General features: G+C 39.2%; 1 protein-coding gene across 1 annotated transcript in view; it reads right to left on the reverse strand.

The window, feature by feature from the left end:
• FHIP2A (FHF complex subunit HOOK interacting protein 2A) overlaps window positions 1-19,332 on the reverse strand; it is a 37,060-nt gene extending 17,728 nt beyond the window's left edge. Inside the window, exons 1-6 of the mRNA XM_057531124.1 lie at window positions 18,968-19,332; window positions 11,806-11,884; window positions 7,285-7,454; window positions 5,482-5,586; window positions 4,919-5,041; window positions 108-401 (exon numbers count right to left, since the gene is read on the reverse strand). Of these exons, the coding sequence (XP_057387107.1) occupies window positions 108-401; window positions 4,919-5,041; window positions 5,482-5,586; window positions 7,285-7,454; window positions 11,806-11,884; window positions 18,968-19,012 (816 nt within the window). The 5' untranslated portion in view covers window positions 19,013-19,332. The remainder of the gene's footprint in view (window positions 1-107; window positions 402-4,918; window positions 5,042-5,481; window positions 5,587-7,284; window positions 7,455-11,805; window positions 11,885-18,967) is intronic.
• Between the last annotated feature and the right edge of the window lie 778 nt (window positions 19,333-20,110).

Consider the following 20,110-nt stretch of genomic DNA (forward strand, 5'->3'; position numbering starts at 1 on the left):
CTTAAACAGATTTAAAGTTTTACACCAAAATAAAAATAGATTTTTTTTCCCTGTGCAAATAACTGAGATTATGTTAGAGGGAAAAAAAGGTAAAGAAGATGACTCACAGGACTTCTAGTAAGATTTAACAACGAATTCACTAAGTTGTAATCCTGGTTTGGACGAACAACTGTGGCCTCTGGCAGTGCAGCGATGCTGAGGTTGTCCAAGCCTGTGGACAGATCATCCGGCTGAGGAGGCGGCGCATCCTCTAACTCGGTGTGCTCCATTCCAGAAGCACCAGACGGTTCCTCTGGCCGACAGGACTGTCCTGTATCTGTTGACAAGGAATCTTGACCTTTTAATACATCTTCTGAAGTTGCATTTGGTGCTCCTTTAGAAGCCAGAGATTTAAACTTGTTCTGAAAAGGAATACATGTTTTGTAAGATTCACGTCAAAAGCCTTATGTAATAGAAATCATATTTTAATGGGTTTTTCTAAAATTAACATTCAGTATCTAGCCACTGTAGCAATGGATACGTGTTGTGACAAATGAAAATACCCAGACTTAAACAAACTGTGTTTTAGATATTTTAAAATTACACAGGCGTTTCAGAGGTAGAGAAGGGACTTGAGGACGTGGGGAGGGGGAAGGTGAGACTGGGACGAAGTGAGAGAGTGGCATGGACATATATACACTACCAAATGTAAAATAGATAGCTAGTGGGAAGCAGCCGCATAGCACAGGGAGATCAGCTCGGTGCTTTGTGACCACCTAGAGGGGTGGGATAGGGAGGGTGGGAGGGAGATGAAAGAGGGAGGAGATATGGGGATATATGTATATGTACAGCTGATTCACTTTGTTGTACAGCAGAAACTAACACATCAGTGTAAAGCAATTATACCCCAATAAAGATGTTAAAAAAAATTACATAGGCGTTTATGATACTCTTCAGAACACGATCTACAAACTGTTTTACACCAACTATAAACAATGAACAATACTAGCGATAACTATTTGACTACTACTGAAAACAACTGATGTTAGTCAGGAAAAAAAGGATTCAGGAAGTTTCAATTGCAGTTAATTGTTTTCTAATCACTAGGCTACTAAAAATACATTGCCCCAATGTTGACTCTTCTAAAACCAGTTTTCTAAGATGATTTTTCTGTTTTTTCCTTATACTTCTGCTCTGTAAATATAAACCAACATCCTGAGGGCATTCTTACTTGTGTTTCTGAGGATAAAACTAAGATTTGCTTGAAATATTGTGACCCTTCCCCCCACCACATACACCCAAACACAAAAAGAATCTAAACTGAAGCAACTCTTTAGTTCCCAGGTAAAAGTATCTTGCTTTCCATTTAAACACAAAAGCAAAAGTCAAATCACTCACACAAGTTAGAATTCATCATAAACCCGCTTCTCTGCAGGGCCTATCAGTGTTTCACCCATCACAGAAGTGCATTAAATGCTGAATGAACTCAAAGATCTACTTCCAAAGTTATATGATAGTTATTATAAATCACTTTTATTACTATTAAAAGTAGAGTTTAGACCAATCTTCTTGAGAAATTGAGCTCAGAGCACATATATTAAAAGAAAACAATTCTGAGGAACTACATGAATATCCCAAACAACTTCCCTATTTCCTATAAAGTCAATTGCATATCACAGTCTTTATGAATGTAAAACATTTTATTCCATCTAAAATGTTAATACTATTGTTGGGCGTGGCACCTGGGATAAGAATGGCAAGAGGAAGAGTAATCCTAGAACAGCACTCACTCCCTAAACTAGTGTTCCTCAAAGTGTGACTCAGGACTGTTGGCCTTGTGGTCTTCTGTGGGGCCTGATAAAAATGCAGATTCCTGGGTCTCACCTAGACCTGCAGAATGAGAATATCTGGAGGTGGAACCAAGGAAGCTGCATTTTGAAAAAGCTCTGCAAGCAAGTACAAACTCTTCATCCTGCCATTCAAAGCCTTTGACAATTCCAACCTATCTGTCTAGGCCCTTTTCTTACCACGTGGCCTAATTAAACTATGTGAACACACCACAAACTTTCATATCTTCACTCCTTTACTTATGTTCACCCCTTCTTATCTAAACATCTGTCAAGGCTCATTTCAAAGACAACCTCTTCCATGCCGCCTTTCCTAATGACAAGGGCAGATGTAATCTCTTCATCCTATGAACATTTAGGGGGCATTAGGGGGTACCTTTCTTATGATACTCACCTTACTCTACCTTAGATTACAGTATCTGAACATTAGTCTTACCCTCATCACCAGACTATGAACTCCTTTAGGGCAAAAATGTTTCTAACTCATCTACTATCTGCACTTAATTCACAGCAGATGTATCTATTAGCTGATATAAATGAACAGAGAGATTAGATTTCAGGGGATACATGCTCAAGAACTGCAAAGTACTTCTATTACTATCTGTTACTTACCAGTAATAAAGCTGCATTTCTCTAAAGATTCATTCATTCAATAAGAGTTAATTAAAGTTACTATGCATTGTGCTAGATACCAGAGAAGCTGTGGGGACCTAAAGATTAATGAGATAGAGTCCTTGTCCTCAAGGAGCTTACTGACCAGGAAGAAAAAATAAAATGCATATAAATAACTCTAATGCTAGGGAGCTTGTAATAACTGACATTAAAAGCGTATAAGTAGTCCGATCAGTTCAGAAAATGGAGATACCTAGCCCCTCAGGCTTTGGAGAAGTATGTGCTATAAACATGCTGCATTACAGCAGTCATGACACTAATTCAGAAAGGTGTTCTTGGTACTGAGGTCGAAATGTAAATGTTTCTCTGAAAACAGGCAGGCATACATATGCTTGCAAATTTTCTCTGCTTCTGATCTATGGCTGTGTACTTCTGAAACAAGTTTCGGAGATTCTGAGAAAAACTCCTTAAAGCTTAAGGTTGGAAGAAAATCTACTGCATCTAAAGTAACTTAGGTATCAGGACTTCCCTGGTGGCTCAGTGGTTAAGAATCCGCCTGCCAATGCAGGGGACACGAGTTTAAGCCCTGGTCCGGGAAGATCCCACATGCCGCGGGAGCAACTAAGCCTGTGCACCACAACTATTGAGCCTGTGCTCTAGAGCCCACATGCCATAACTACTGAAACCTGCACGCCTACAGCCTGTGCTCCGCAACAAGAGAAGCCACCGTGATGAGAAGCCCGCACACCACAACAAAGAGTAGCTCCCGCTCGCCACAACTAGAGAAAGACCGCGTGCAGTGATGAAGACCCAATGCAGCCAAAATATAAATAAATAAATAAAAATTAAAAAAAATAATAAAGTAACTTAGGTATCTAAGAAAACTTTAGTAAAAAACTTTGAGAAGAAAAATCTCACACTTAGTCAAATCGAGATATTTGAAACATTTATATCATAAGGCTATTCCAGCCATGTTGAAGCAAACTTTCAAAATATGATGCATACCATGAAAATCAGGCATTCATAGCCCTTAACACTAACCTAGAAATTTAAATTCATGCAATTTTGCAGCTTCAATGCTTACCTACCTCCAGTAAGAGTGCAGAATAAGATCCTGAGTTACTTATTAAATAAAGTGAATAAAAAATGAGCCCATCTATTAGAACGGCTAAAAGTTTTAAAAACAAAACAAAAAAACTTGACAACACCCACTCTGACAAGAACATGGAACAACAGAACTCTCATACTGTGTCCATGGGATGCAAAATGAAAAACCCACTTGGGAAGAGTTTTGCAAATATACACTTACTACATGATACGGAAATCCTACTCTGAGGTATCTACCCAAGTGAAATGAAAATCTAAATCCATACAAAAATCTGTGAATGTTTACTGTGGTCTCATCCATAATTGCCCCAAACTGGAACCAACCCATAAGTCCCTCAACTGGTGAATGGATAAACAACTGTGGTACATCTATACAGTGGAATACTACTCAGCAAGGTAAAGGACCAAACTCATGGATGACTCTCAAATGCATTATATGAAGAAAAAAAAAGCCAGACTCAAAAGGCTGATTATATTTTTATGACTTTCTGGATAAGAGAAAACTTGGGACAGAAAACAGATCAATGATTGCTTGGGGCAGAGGTGGAAACAGGATGACCAGGAAAGGACATATGGTACGGTGATGGAGCTACTGCATATCTTGATTGTGTTGGTGGTTACACAACTGTGTTTGTCAAACTCATAGAATGGTGGATCGGAAAGACTGAGTTGTACTCTAACTTATACCTCAATCTGAAAAAAAAAAAAAAAAAGAAGAAGAAAAAACATTTTTTAACAAAAAAAAAACAACATTTTTTCTAATATATTCCTAAATGACTTCACTGCTGAAAAAAAGTAAATGAAAGCAGGAAATACATAAAAGTTATTTTCTAATTTAAAACTGGAAATAAAATCCAAATATCAATTAAGTAAACTATGATTCGGTGACTACAGCTATGACAAGATAGTACAAGATAATAGAGCAATTCCAACTGTTACACCAGGGTGGGGAGGTAACTCATGACACTTCGCATCTTGTCCAAATCTGCACACACCATCCTTAACCCAGGTCAAGTTACCCACACTCTGCACTTGAGCAAGCCTGGCTGAAAATATGATAGCTAATAAATTCCCGTGACTTCTCTCTCCCTGATTTGCCCTTCAAGCTGTACTCCTTCTAAGCCTTGGCTTTGTATTTGTCCAGCCCCTATACTGCCCCATACATCTGGCTCAATCACATTCTTTGAGAATCGTTTTTCTCAGGAGATTTCAGGTTAAAATAAAACAGTGCTCTTAAATGAAAATTCTGGGAAGTAAAACAAGCTATCTGATTCCCAAAGAAGTAATTCCTTCTAATATTATTCACAGAATTCAATTCTCATAATAATTTTAATACACACATACTTTGAAGGTTGACAGGAAGTATACCATACCTCCAGAAAAAAATTAACCAAGTAGGGATCTTGTTTCAGCTTTGCACACACAATGCAGAGAAACTGAATTTCTTCATTTTCTGTTGGCGTTGCAAGGACTTCACCACACAGTCGAATTAATTTCTGTCAAACAATTTAAAACAAATGTTTAAACTTAGGTTACTTTTTATAAGCATGTAAACAGCCATTCATTTACCTTCAGGATATTTAAAATTTTCAAATAATGCAAATACCTTGCATTTTTCAGAAAGAACAATATTTACAATCACCTATATCAAAATAAATTTGCTAGCAGTAAGTTTTTCAAATATGTTACTCTAAAAAATTAATGAGTTATATAATAAACTCTCCTTGAGATGTCATGGAAATAAGTAAATGGTAAAATTAATGTATAAAATTTTAAAAGAGAAAAATAAAGACATGAAGTGCATTTAATACATCGTCATGCATAAAGAAAGCTCAAGTATTTGCTAATTTGCATGTCATTTTAGAAAAATCATATAAAATTATTTCTATACGAAAAGAAGCAAACTGAAAAGTTTTGTGTAAAGGGAACAAAATACCTGCACTGGCCTATGCACGTTAATATGTGGAAGTAGTGGCTGCCGGACTTTCCCCAGAAGTTTGGTATAGAACACCAAAACCTGCTGTTTCATCCCCGGAGGGCACTAGGGGTAGGAGAAAAGAAAAGCAAACAAGAAAAAAACAGACAATGCAAACAAACATACTTACTTAAAAGCTTCAAAAATAGGAGAGGCAATGTACGTGAATATATTCCACCTTCAAAAATCAATGCAATTAGCCAGTTAATGACTTTATCAGAATAAAATTCTCCATGAAATTATTACTGACTGGTATTGTATAAATAAAATTACATCTGGGACTATAATATAGTGTATGAGACCACAGGCTGATGTAATTACAAACAGCCTGGTGATAATGTGCCGTGGAGACTGGAGTTTGGCTCAGGCAATGCCAACCCGTTTATATTCTAAATGCTAGGGTAACAGGAAACTCCCCAGCCAAAGCAAAGGCAGAATCTTACCGCTTACGCTACTGACAGGTAATCAATAACCTTCCATCCTACACGTGTAGGAGAAATGAAGCCTTCTAACACATATTATGTAAATAAAGGAATCCTACGTATAAACTGCTGTGATTTATTCTAACAATGCTGTTCTAAATTAGTTGCAAAATTATTTACATTATGATTACTATAGGCAATGAATATTTAATAAATAAGTTTTGATAACATGCCAATTGTTTTAAATATTTGCTGAAAAGTAGGTATACCTGACGATTCCTCATGTTGTAGATTAAGAGAGTATGAGTTAACAAGGTTATATGTTCTATAGTTAACCTGCTTATTCTGCCTCAGATTTAAAATATAATAGTCACAAAAGAAGTATTTCCAAAACATCATCATAGACACGTTATCTGGAAATAGCATAAGCTATAATCTTAAGCACAATAATATTTTAAGATAGCAAATACCTTCAATTATTCAGGTAAAACACAATACTTATAATCACCAATATCAAACTAAATTTCCTAGTAGTATAATTACTAATATTTGCTCAAAAGTCAATTAATATTTGTTCAATATAATGTTGCATAACCCCTCTCTCCACAGAACAGGAAACAGAAGGGAGGAGGGGAATGAATCGGAGGATGTTGGGGAGCAAACATGTTGCCTAGAAAATATAAACAGAATGAATTTAACCTAGAAATGAAATGGAGTATTACAGATTTAGTTAAAAGGAAATTGTCTTCAATACTACTTCATAATTCTATTTGGTGTTTAAACATGTCTATTAGCTTGGGGTTTTTCTAGTTTGATTTTCACATCATATATTATAGAAATTCACAGAACAGAACCACAGATTTTTAGAGCTGGGGGAGGCCCCTTGGTGATCACCTCCTAGTTTTTAAAGAGGAGGAAGATTAACCAAAGAGACTTACTTGAAACTGGCTCCACTCATCAGTAGAGTTAATGTCAGAATAATCAGTGACATTTTCTTTCAGGATTATGAAGAATACTTCCTATTTTTGTAACCCAATTTTCACTGGGTTCCTACTCATTTCCTGTGATTCTGAGCGTCTGCACTTGAGTTTATTTTCACAAATGTTGACACTGTAATTCTAAGCAGCCTAAGTACCAGTTGTTGTCTAGAGCATTTGGGAGCTTCGAAAGTCACGTTCACAGAGGCCATACCATTTTCTTTTTTTTCCACATACTGACTTGAATCCTGCCATACTTAATACACAACTCTACAATTAAATTTAGTGCTTGGCAGCTTCTTTATCTCTAAGACATGAATACATATATTACATGCCCAAGAACGTCACGTGGATTAGGAACTTACATCAGCTTTCCCTAAGGTATATAATGTTTCCAAGATCTTGTGATGAAGTAAATACTCCATACATGGCCCCGTCTCTCCAAATTCCCGTTCACTTTCTTCTTGTATCAAGATAACTAACATCTGTTCCAGATGAGATGGAATATTTGTGTCTGTCACTGGGGCTTTATCATCTAAACAATAAAAACATTCATCAAATTTTCAAACATTTTTATCTGCACATTTGCACCTAAAATACTCTTTATATTTCCCTGTTCCTATTCAAACAGAAAAATCTGAACCACACACACTTAAGTGAGGCTTATATCTTATTCAAAAATAATCTATATTCTGAAAGATAGTCTATAAGCTAATATTCATGCAAAGTAATTCAGAAAAGGAACCATTTATATGGGGAATGGGAACACGATCAGAAAAAATACAAGTAACATCAGAATTTTGTACCCACTTATAATTAAAAAAAATTTTTTTCAATTAGCCAGTTCAGAAGATCTAAACTTTAGGTCTCTTTATATAGAAACAGGTTGGCCGTGAATGTTAAGCTGAATAACGTAGGATATGAGGAGAGGACAGGTTCTGTTTTTGCTCACTGCTGCACTGCTTTGTAACAATGCACTTACTGTCCCCAATTCATCTCCAGATTTGAAAACATGAGGAGCCCAAAGAAAATCCCTCTATTAAAAATTTCTGACCTCTCCTCTCATTAGCAGATACCTACTCCCAAAGTAAAAGCTGCTTCTCAGGAGAATTCTTATAAAATATTGATTTTTCAAAATAAAAATTCATGGATACTTTTTACATATCAAAAACACATGGTTTTATTAACCTATCTTTATTACATAAGGGTTAAATTACTCTCAGTAAAATGTGAAGTTTTATAGAATGTCTAAATACAAAATATATCAGGGAATGACAAGTTCTTTTTTACGTCTCTATTTACGTCTCTATTCTCCTTTACTTAGCACTGCTACAGTTTATACTACACAATCCTGGTATACTATGTATCTGATGATTTAAAGCTTTGTCTGTACATATGCACATGTATGTATTATATATACACACACGCAGACTAAACCATAATACTAAAGCCTTATGGAGAAAACAATGGAAAGAGAAGGGTCACTCTTGTTTCCCAGGAGGACATATATGTATCAAATTTGATATAGTATGGGACAGTTGTTAAGAGCATGAGACCTGGAGTTGGACAACTTGAATTCAAATCTTGGCTCTGTCACTTTTAGCTGGATGACCTGGGCAAACTGTTTAAGCCTCAGCACCAACATCTGTAAAATGGAGTTAATCAACACCAGTAAGTGCTGTCGTATGATTTCAACGAAATACTCTGTGTAAAGCCCAGTGCCTGAGCACATAGTAAGAATTCAAGAAATGTTAACTTACGATGTCTTACTTCATATTCTTCTAAAATGAGTAGCCTAGGGCTAATAAGAAATAGTGTGTAATTTTATTTGAAATTTGTTTTTTAAAAATGTTTTTTCACCTGTTTTACTGCAGACTTTATATCAACATTCCAGGAAAGAATGAAGATTTAAGCATGGTCTGATTACACTTATTTTTGGAGAAAAATAATCAAAATGACTTTTTTTTTGAGAAATAAATGAACTGTAAATTCAACTTGACGGGATTAAAATCCTAGCTCTCAAGAAGATCTAGTTTCTGCCGTCCACTCTCATCCCAAACCATGTTTAGATCCCTGGGGCCTTTGCATAAGCTATTCCTTCTGTCTGAGATGCCTCTGCCCTCCTTACCTACCTCAAAACTTACTGCTCATCCTTTAAAGCCCAGGTCAGACACTGCCTCCTATCTCTCCCTTCTTCCTTCTCTCTCTGTGCCTGATGCACCTTTTTGTCCCATACTTTACTGTAATGTACACACTTGTTTCTGCTACGAGACTGCAAAAAAATCATTTAAAGCAAGAACTCATAGGCTTTCCTGTAAAGCATTTCCTTAAGACCATGGAGGGGTGAAAAATTCACAAGGGCTAAGAATAGTCATTTGAAAAAGCAGCTCCTCTCAAAAAACTTTTCTGTAGATCTGCTGTCTAAACATCCAAATTAAGGTAGAAATTATATTTTACACCTAAAGGTGTATATATAGATATAGATAGTCTGATTTTCACTTACTATACAAATATGAAGAATTTCTTTCTTTTAAAGAATTATCTATGACCCTATCAGCTTATCAGATCAACTATTTTTTTTTCATGTTTCCTTTCAGTTAAAAGACATGTGCCCAATCTGCACATCCACTAGCATTTACCTATACATTCCTCAAGGGAGCCCATAGTGCTATGTAGCAAGACTACTTTATTTCCTTACTTCAGAGGTTGCCAAACTTCAGCTCATGGGACAAACCCAGGCTTGCCCTCTGTTTTAATAAAGTTGTATTGGAACAAAAGAATGCTATTCTTTTATTTATTGTTGATGGCTGCTTTTGCACGATAACAACAAAATTGAATAGTTGCAACAGAGACTGTATGGCCTACAAAGCCTAAAATATTTACTATCTGACACTTTACAGAAAAATGTTGCCAACCTTTGACCTAATTTATTCACATTTCCCCATATTCACTCTTCAGCCTACTCACTAAGAAAAATTGAAGCAACCAGAAAATAACTTCCAAAGACTCCCTATACCATGTCTACCCCTCTCCTGAATCTACACCCATATGTTCTTCTTTCTGCCTTAATTTTATGGCTGAACTGTCCACAAGTCTATGAAGGCTAAGCCTCCACTAATGCACTAGGATCCCATACCCCACTTGCCAACTGAAGGATATGGCTCAGAAATGATCTCATATGACTCTCGTACCCACCTTTCCTTCTCCACTCGATCATTCTCACCAAAGTGCAAATGGCAGTATGTTCCATCTTTACAAAACATTTAAAACCCCCTCAATGCCACATCTCCCCTGTGGCTGTTGCTCCATTTCTCAGCCCCCCTTTCCACTAACACTCCTCAAGAGAGCAGTCTTCACACACTGTCTATATATGCTCTCTGTCCATTTTCTCTGAAACTTCCTCCAATCAGGTCTCCTCTCTCCTCCTTGCTATTAAAAGGGCTCTTATCAAGACCACTAACGAGCTCCTCATGGCTGAATCCAATGATCGGTTCCTAGCCTTCATCAGCTTGACATCATTTGACACTTGGATCCTTCTCTCCTCCTCCAGCTTCTAGGACACCATTCTCTCTTGGCTGTCTGCTACCGAACTGGCAAAAGCAAAATCTCCTTTGCTGTCATTCTCATTTTCCCAATCTCTAAACATTGAGTGCAGGGGCTTAGTTCCTGAACACTTTCCCTCTTCCATCTATCCTTAGCTAACCCTAGATAATCTCACCCAGTCTCAAGGCTTTAAATCCTACTTACATGCTGATGAGTCTCAATTCCATATGTCTAGTTTAGGCCTCTACAGATTCCTATTTCCTATTGTCTACTTGACATATTGCATATATAATGGGCGTCTCAAACTAAACATGTCCACAATGCTCTCACAAACCTGCTTCTCCTGCAGTCTCCCCATTCTCAGTGAGTGGTCCTTCTATTTTTCCAACGGCTTAAGCCCCAACATTTGGAGTTATCCATGACTCTTACTCTTATACCCAATATTCAATCCACCAACAAAGCTTTCTTCAAAGTATACCCAGAGGACAATCACTTCTTACACCTCCACCCTTGTCTGAGCCACTGTCATCTCTCAGACCATTGCAATAGTCCCCTAACTGTGCTGCCAGCTTCACCTCTGCATACTTTCAATCTCATTTTCTCACAGAAGCCAGAGTGATTCCTTTAAAACAGATTATGTTACACCTCTGCTCAAAACCCTCTAACGGCTTCCCATCTTAGAGTAAAAGCCAAAACCCTTACAATGGTTTACAAGGCCTTGTGTGAATCTGCACCCTCACCTGTCTTTTGTCACCTCCTCCCATTTCCCTCCTTGTTCACTTGCTCTAGCCACACTTCCGTGTGGTTCCTAGTATAAGCCAAGTGCTGCACGCTCCAGCCTCAGGGACTGTGCGCTGGGTGCTCTCCTGGAACTTCTCCCCCAGGTGCCCCCAGGCTTGCTTCCTCCTCCTTCAGACTTCAGCTCAGAAGTCACCTGGGGCAACAAGGCTTTCTCTAATCTTAAATAGCCATCTGCCCCTGACCCCCACTCCCCAACACACACCTCTATCCCTTTTAGCCTGCTTCATCTTCTCCGTAGCACTTATCATCTGACACACTATGTATACCTGTCTATTTATTGTTCACTTCCTCCCAATCAATACATAAGCTCTGTTAGGACAGAGATTTTTGTCTGTTTGATTGTTATATTTCCCAGTGCCTAGAACAACGCTTAAGCATAGTAGGTGTTCAACAGATATACTTTTGAATGAATCTACGAGAGGAATTAGAAGTAAAATAAATTGTTTATAAGTTTAATGTAAAATAACTTTGAAAACTAGTTTGAAATGTGTTTTAGCATTTCACAAATTTTCTGTTTAATTAATATTAGCATTGTTTCTTACCCGAAGTCTCTATGTAGTAATGGGTAATTGCCTTCCAGTGATAAACAAAATCTTCTTGTAAAGGAAGAGAAGGTGCAAGCTACACAAACACAAACAAAAAGACCACAGCAATTAAGAAAATGGCATTAGGAGTTTCCCATTAAGTATAACTCTGTATTTGTCTACTAATGATGCAAAAGCAGCATAAGAATAAGGGGTGAGCTTTAATTTGATTCTTTATGTCAATATCAAAGAGAAACAAAATGAGTCAAATCCAAGAAAGTAAAAACGATTTATTAAGAAAGAAGACAAACACATTTATCAGCATTATTATTATATTATAGTATTGGGGTTTTTTTCCCCTCCCCGACACTAGTTACTATATATATGGCTTCAAAAGTAACAGCGTTACATGAAAACACAATATTCTATTACTAAAGTAGCAGTAAAGTGGAATTATCGATAACCAGGGATCTTTGTACCTAGGACTTTGAAATGCAAGACAGTAAAATGGCTGCTATGTAATTAGTTACACATCACCAAAGTCAACCCTGTAATCAGATTAAAACTGTTCCGTATTTTCAATGACATACAGAAGTGAATCTTTTCTTTTTAAGCCTAGATTAGACAGTGCATATTTTTAGCAAAATAACTACATGAACAAGACACTACCAATTTAAATTCCACAAAGTCAAAAATGTTTTACATTTTAATTTTGAAATTTACTTCAGGAGTTTTAAGCCCAAAATTATATCCCTTCAGCCATCTCATAGGAAATTTACAAGTATTTCAAATGGGTGTTAAACGGACAGAAAAAGATTTGGATGTACCTTCTAAAACATTTTCTTGTCCTTAAAAAGAGTGAGAGAAAGAGAGAGAGAACTCTCTCTCCGTCCTAGTAGCATCAATACATTTTGGTCAGAAAGTACAGAGTTGACCCAGTTTACTTAAGAACAAATAGGTTTCGGGCTTTCCTGGTGGCGCAGTGGTTAAGAATCCGCCTGCCAATGCAGGCAACTCGGGTTCGAGCCCTGGTCCGGGAAGATCCCACATGCCGCAGAGCAATTAAGCCCGTGCGCCACAACTACTAAGCCTGCACTCTAGAGCCTGCGAGCCACAACTACTGAAGCCGGCGTGCCACAACTACTGAAGCCCATGCGTCTAGGGCCTGTGCTCCGCAACAAGAGAAGCCACCACAACGAGAAGCCTGCGCAATGCAATGAAGATTAGCCCCCGCTTGCCGCAATTAGAGAAAGCCCACGTGCAGCAAAGAAGACCCAACACAGCCAAAAATAAAATAAATAAAATAAATAAGTTTATAAAAAAAACAAAAAAAAACAAATAGGTTTCTATTTTGGGAACCTAAACTATGGCAGCATAATCGTCCATTTTCATATATTCATCTAAACAGATGACCTAAGAGGTCATGTTACTCCTATACTTCTACTTGTTCCATTTTGATTTCTTGGAGTCTCCTGCAGGGACCTCAAAGTTCGAAACCCTGTCAAAACAATTTCCAAACTCTTGAGCAAATTATAAACATTGGTCATGACATCTTAAGTGTTTCAATCCAGAAGATGAACTGTGCTTAGGAAAAAAATGGACCTGCAAAATTTTCAGCAATCATCAACATCTTAATGCTAGCTTTTTCATATGTGCGTATTCGTACCACTCTGAGTAGTACTGAATTAAGAAAATATAAATATTCATCTCATTTCCAAATAGAATGCTATGAAAAATTTTAAAAGACTTTAATATCTTTAACAAAGGAGTTAAAACCTTTGGGATTATATACTTCAAGAACATGGGGAAAGAAATAACTTGTAGGATATTGAGAAAACAATTAAAAAGAAAAATAGGAAAGAAAGAATTAACTTGGGAAAATAATCTTCCTGAAATTTTTAGATTAAAATTCTGTTTTAATCAGCTACTTATTTTTAGAATCTTCCTCAAAACACATAAAATTTCTCTTGTTTTTTGGGCCTGGTTTTTTACACACCAACTTTATGTAGTGTTAACAATTATTATTAATTAATTATGTATTAACAATTGGGACAAACCCAAATGAAATTTGGTGTTTCAAAAAATGTACCTAGTTTCTTATGTGTAAATATTATGACTTGTTAAATTTTTCCAAGGGAATTTCCAGGGCATATATGGAATTACAGCATCCTTGTTCCAGATTATTTCACCCACGGGATTTAACTCTATTTACAAGGAAAGTTACTAAATCAGAGGTCTTAAATGATTTGTGTCGGGGCCTTTGCTGTTACAGTCAAATTCAAAGCAGGATGGTGTTGCTTACTTGTGAATCTCTTGCAGAAATTTGCTTTAAATAAGAAACCTATTTAAGGAGACAGTGAAACAGTTCTAAGTTGCTAATAATTTAGTAACAATCTTGTTCAAACATGAATAAATTTTCTTATTTAGGTAAAACTTCCTAGTAAACTTGCCTCTTTCATTTCAAATTATAACATGCCAGACATATGTTTTATCATTACATAAAAACATTTACGCTCTGGGTTAAAAAAAAAAAAAGATGTGTGAATCAGCATGAGGAGATTCTAATTTGAGTTAACTTCTTACAATACAGAGATTAAATTTTTGAAAATTCATGCGATCGATCACTATCTCAACCAAAAACTGACCTGAATATCTAACGTGGATATCACTTTCTCTGAGAAGTCTTGCCAGACTTCCTGCCGAGGTTATAGTCGTTTCCAAACACATTTGCAGCACCCACTCCCTGACTGACTGCTCACTCTCTCCCAGCCCTTATCCCATGTCTGTAATTGTTGAGTTATCCATCTTCTCCACTAGATTGTAAACTCCATGAGTTTACAAAGATTATATCATCTTGTTCATCACTGAATCCCCAGTTTCCAAGTCAATGATGGCAAATAGTAAGCATTCAGTAACGTTTATTGAGTGAATAAACAGCAGTTGCTACCATTTAATGAGTAATGTGCCAGGCACAGTGCTACGAAGTTTACACTTACCATGTGGTCTTAAATTCTCACAATAAACTCTAAGACCACCTGAGTCATTAACTGACCTGCCCAAGGAAACACTACTTGTAATTAGAAACCCGGACTCTCTTTCTCCAAAATGCCTACCACACAAAACGACCTACCTACATTGATAACTCAGATGAGAACTAGTGCTGTCAAAGCCACATCTGCTGTCTCACATGTATCATGAACATTCCATGCCCAGATCTTTTGAAATGCTTCTTCCCCGCTGCAACTTTCCAGACGCCCATCCTATCTTCTCTGCCTCTCCAAAGTCCAGCTCAAGTCTCACTTCCTCCAGGGAGCCTTCTGCAACTGCTTCAACCCTAAGCGTTTACTCCCTTCCTCCTATAGAACTCACTGGCTGAACAATCATCCAGATAATAATAATAATGATTAACATTTATTAAGCACTTACTATGTGCCAGGCACTGCATTAAGCACTTCATATACACAATCTCATCCTAATTTTCACAACAATTCTATCAGATAGGTACAATTATTTCCATTTTACAATGAGGAACTGAAATGTACAAAGACGAAGTAACTTGTCTAGTGAAAAAGCAAGGGGCAGAGGCAAGCCTGGAACCCTGCTCTGAGTGGCTCTAGGGGCTAGGCCGCACTCTTGTGCACTGCTTGTACTTTAACCAGTGTTTTGTTTTGTCTCCCGGTGCATTCTCACTGTGGACTCCCACTGTGCCATGCTTTCTTGGTGGGCTCATAAAATATTTACTGAATGACTAAAGGACTAAAGTTAAAGATCACTTGTTGGAAAAGAATACACTTAAGAAAACACTACATATATTTCATCTGATGCTTTAATTCCTAGTGCAGAGTAGACTTTTAAGGAATTGCTGGTCCCAACAGTCACCATTAACTCAACTATAATTTAAAAAGAAAATGTTGCATTCAAATTCTGAAAGATGACATCCATTGAATTAATTAGTTAAGGTAGATGAAACTTTCTTTCCTGACACTGCCCTTTATCCTCTTGGAATAAATCTGCCCTCAAGGATGGAACTGACCGGAATTTAAAAGATATTAGTCCCTGGCAGATAACCTCACATAGACAAAGGCCCTCAACAAATGTTGAATTGTACTAAATGGAAGGTGTTTTATTTATCCTTTGGAGAAGCTGTACTAAAATGATCCACCTCAGAACTACATGGGAGGCCTGATTTCAGACGTGTGACTTGTGGCAACTGGCTAAAAGAATAGATTCATTTCATAACTCTTACTGGCCAATCATTTGTATGCTGAGGGAAAACTGTCATTTCTGAAACAGGAGGCAAGAGTTCCGTTACAGTTTTTGTTTTTGATCAAGGTGTGAATTTCTCCCCTAAATTCAAAATGCAGTCTATCAGCTTAATAACACATCTTCAAATACTGATCTTTGAAAACATCTTAGTTGTATTTCATCCTTGTTAAGTAGTTAACAGGAAATGTGAAGAAACCATTAATTAAACAATAAGGAAAACTCTACACTTAAACCCCATTTAAATGAATATGTATCTGGTTGACCCTAAAAAACCATTTGAAGGCTGATCCGATTGAATCAAGAAACCTAGGAAGGGACTTCCCTGGTGACACAGTGGGTAAGAATCCTCCTGCCAATGCAGGGGACACGGGTTCGACCCCTGGTCCAGGAAGATCCCACATGCCACGGAGCAACTAAGCCCGTGCGCCACAACTACTGAGCCTGTGCGCTCTAGAGCCCCTGAGCCACAACTACTGAAGCCCGCGTGCCTAGAGCCCATGCTCCGCAACAAGAGAAGCCACGGCAATGAGAAGCCCAAGAACCACAACAAAGAGTAGCCCCTGCTCGCTGCAACTAGAGAAAGCCCACGCACAGCAACGAAGACCCACGGCAACCAAAAATAAATTAATTTAAAAAAAAAAAAGAAAGAAACCTAGGAAATAATAATACCAAAACGGTTGAGAAAACATTAGAGATTCATACAATGACACAACTGAAAAAAGGTCATGTCAGAATCTGCTTATAGGATTATCTCCCATCTCTGCAGAATCCTGATAATTCTGATAATTGCAATACTGTATCAGAAAATGCTAATTGGGCATACAAATTAAAAGGAGTACAGAGAAAAGCTAATGAAATAAACTGAGGAATGGTAAGATTAGTACACAGAAAAAAATGTCAAGGAAATAAAGAAATAGAACTGAATAAATGTAAACCAATCTTGGGCTAGGAAAAAAAAATATTCTTCAAATACCACAAAGATGGCTTATTCAGCATTACATATGAGTTCATTCCCAAGAGAATGTTAAAAGGGGGAAAAAAAAAAGTATGCCAAAAATTTTTCGTAAGATTGAACCTCTTATCAAGGTAAACTGGGAAGTAGCACAGCTGAAAACATTAATGCTAAGCAAATAAAAACATTACTTTTCTAAATGCAGTGCATTAACTCCTAGGACCAGGTGAATATAATCCACTCTTAACTTTTTCTCACTAACCTCAGCAAAGTAGAGAACCTGGATATTACAGAGCCAGAGTCAGACAATTTACATGCATAATCTGGTAGATGCTAACATATACAATTGTAAAAAGATAACGCAGACAGAGAACACAGGTCTCTGGACAAAAATGAGTCTTTACTGGGAGAGCATGAAAGCCATCTTTCTTTTTCTAACTACTTATTTCTTTAAATATCAGCCTGAATTAGTAAAGAATATAAATAATGTAATAAATTTTTATTACCAATTATCTCAGTATTTAGCTGTATTGAGTGTTAAAAATTAAATGATTCTTGGTACTTTAAGTTAAGGAATAATATAAAATGTAAATATCACTGTTTTTTATAAATTTCAGTTAAATTCTTAAAATAAGGTGCTGTAGATTGATTGTGTATAAGCCAAGAAAGGAAAATTAAAAGTTGCCTTAAAGTCTAAAACCGTCGTCTCCCTCATGAGTAATACTGCTCTTCATCTATGAAAAACCCTGTCTTGCTTGATTTGATACATTCATTTTCTCAAGAACTTGTAGTAGAGCTAAAATGACTCTTAAACATTTCCCACACAGCACTTAAAAATTGTATTGAAGTTTTGTTTCCATTACTGAGTTTTAAAAATCCATTTTATTTTTATCTGGCCATAAAAACTGTTTTATTGCAATTGGGTTTTGTTTTGTTTTTCCTTAAAGTTGTGTAGATTTGAATGTGCTGTATCACTCAAACTGAACATAGAAAGAGAACGACATTTTTAAAACTAGCAAAGTAAAACGTCCAGCAAAACTGCACTTGTTATGAACTTCACAGGGTGCATTTTTCAATTAGGGCAATTCTGCCAGCGTAAAGCAAAACAACCAGAGTAAAGCAACTCGACCCCTTTCACTGAAACAGCAGGAAGACATTTTCCTGTTAGTTACTTCTCTTTTATTAGTGTTCGGATATTTGAGTAATGTCTCCCTATGCCTGTGTCTAAAATCCTCAAAGGAGGGTACAATGGCAGGAAAAACGACGAGCGTCCAGGAAAGGAAGAGAAGAAAGGAAACAGATGGTCCCGGTGCTGTGTGAGGGCTTGGAAGCTGTCTAAAGCGCCCTCGACGAGACCCTCCAAACGCCTGTTTCGCATCAATCAGTAATGAGTTCGGCCGCAAGGCCTGTGAAAGCAAGAGCTGGCCAGACTACGAAACCGGGTCGGGTGGGCTGCTTCCTCGCCAGAGCCGCGCCCCCGGCAAGAGCACCCCTTCCTGCCTCCCCACCCCCCAAAACAAAACAAACCCAAGCGGTGTTAGGCCGTTTCTTTTGTCTTGGTCAACGCTGACCACTTGCGGTAACGGCCAGGGAGTCCGGGGGAGAGCCCTGTGGCCCTGCCAGGTGCTCCCCGACTCCCCTGTCCCCACCGGAGGAATCGGGCGACCCCCGACCCGGGCCGGGGCGCCGGTCCTGCCGGGGACCCCCGCCCACCCTCCTGAGCGAAGGAAAGGGCTCCACGCCGGCCCGGAGCAAGAAGGAGAGCAGGGGGTCCGCTCGGAGCCAGGCCCGCGGCCCCGGCGTCCGCACGACCCCGCGGCGCCCGCCCCGGGCCTCGCCCTTCCGCGGGGCCGGGGACGCCGAGGGCCGGGCCGAGGCCGCCGGGCTCTCCCGGGGCCGGCGGGGGAGCGTAGGCCGGCCGCCATCCCCGACCTGTCGTGCGCCCGCAGCCCGAGGCCTTACCGCCTCCACGGCGTGCTGCAGGATGGAGGTGAACTTGGAAAACATCCTGTCCCGGGACTGCAGCAGCCTCTCCCGGGACGACCTGGAGAGCTCCTCGATCCGCCGCCGCCGCCCCTGCTGCGGCTGCCGGGGCCGCTCCAGAGTGAAGGCCGGTGCGGGGCGGGGAGGACGAGCAGAGGGCCGAGGCGGGCCCGGCCCGGCCGCTTCGGGTGTGCGCGGGCGGCGAGGCGGCTCCGGCGGGCGCTGCGACGTGGCTGGCGGCGAGGAGGGTGTTCCAGGCGGACTCCGGGCCCGCGACACTCCGGCGGCGGCGGCGGCGGCGGCGCCTCCGGCTCGGACACGGTGGCAGCTCGGCTCGGGTTCCTTCCGCCCGCTCTGCCCGCCGCGGCCTGCAGGGGGCGCCGCCGAGGCCCGGGGGTGGGGCCCAGCCAGGCCAGGCCGGCCCTGCGCCGCGGGGGCCACACGCCGCGGGGGCGGGAGAGGCACCGAGAGGCCGCGGCCTGCCTGGGGCGGGAGTCGGGCCTGGGCGCAGCCGCCCCCCTCTTCCGGCGACACGGTCATTCTTACGTTTTAAAAATTCAGCCGTTCTCACTCACTTTGTTTCTCCGATGGAAGTAACATGCCGGTTTTGTATGAAAACGTAGACATGTATGTATACAAAATTCAGAGGTTCGTCTTTTAAGGGCAGATTTGCAAGACCGGTAAGAAAAAGCACAGTATTCCCAAGGCAAACAGGAACCTTGGGTTTAAATGCTAAGAATTAGAACAAATCAACTAATGCAGATGGCTTTGCTAACTGTAAAACTTCATTATTATTTTTATTGTTGTTGTCGTTGTTATTATCATTTTATTTAGTTATTTATTTATTCAACATTAAAACAGGAAGCCCCAGATGGACAAATGGTAAGATGATTCAGTTATTAATTTGTAACATGTTTGATAGTTAGAAAATGTATTCAGTATAGCATTTTCTATTCAGCTTATCAGTTGATACTGGGAAACATCAGTGAGGGAAAAGAGTCAGAAGGGGTTCTAGGAAATGCATAGGACAGATAAGTGGAGCTACAATGTAAGCGCTCGGATGGAGGCTTCTTAAAATACGGTGCAACAGTATATTTGTCAAGCCTTGAAGAAACAAGATTC

Source organism: Balaenoptera acutorostrata, chromosome 16 (assembly GCF_949987535.1).
Source record: "Balaenoptera acutorostrata chromosome 16, mBalAcu1.1, whole genome shotgun sequence".
Lineage (NCBI taxonomy): Eukaryota > Metazoa > Chordata > Mammalia > Artiodactyla > Balaenopteridae > Balaenoptera > Balaenoptera acutorostrata.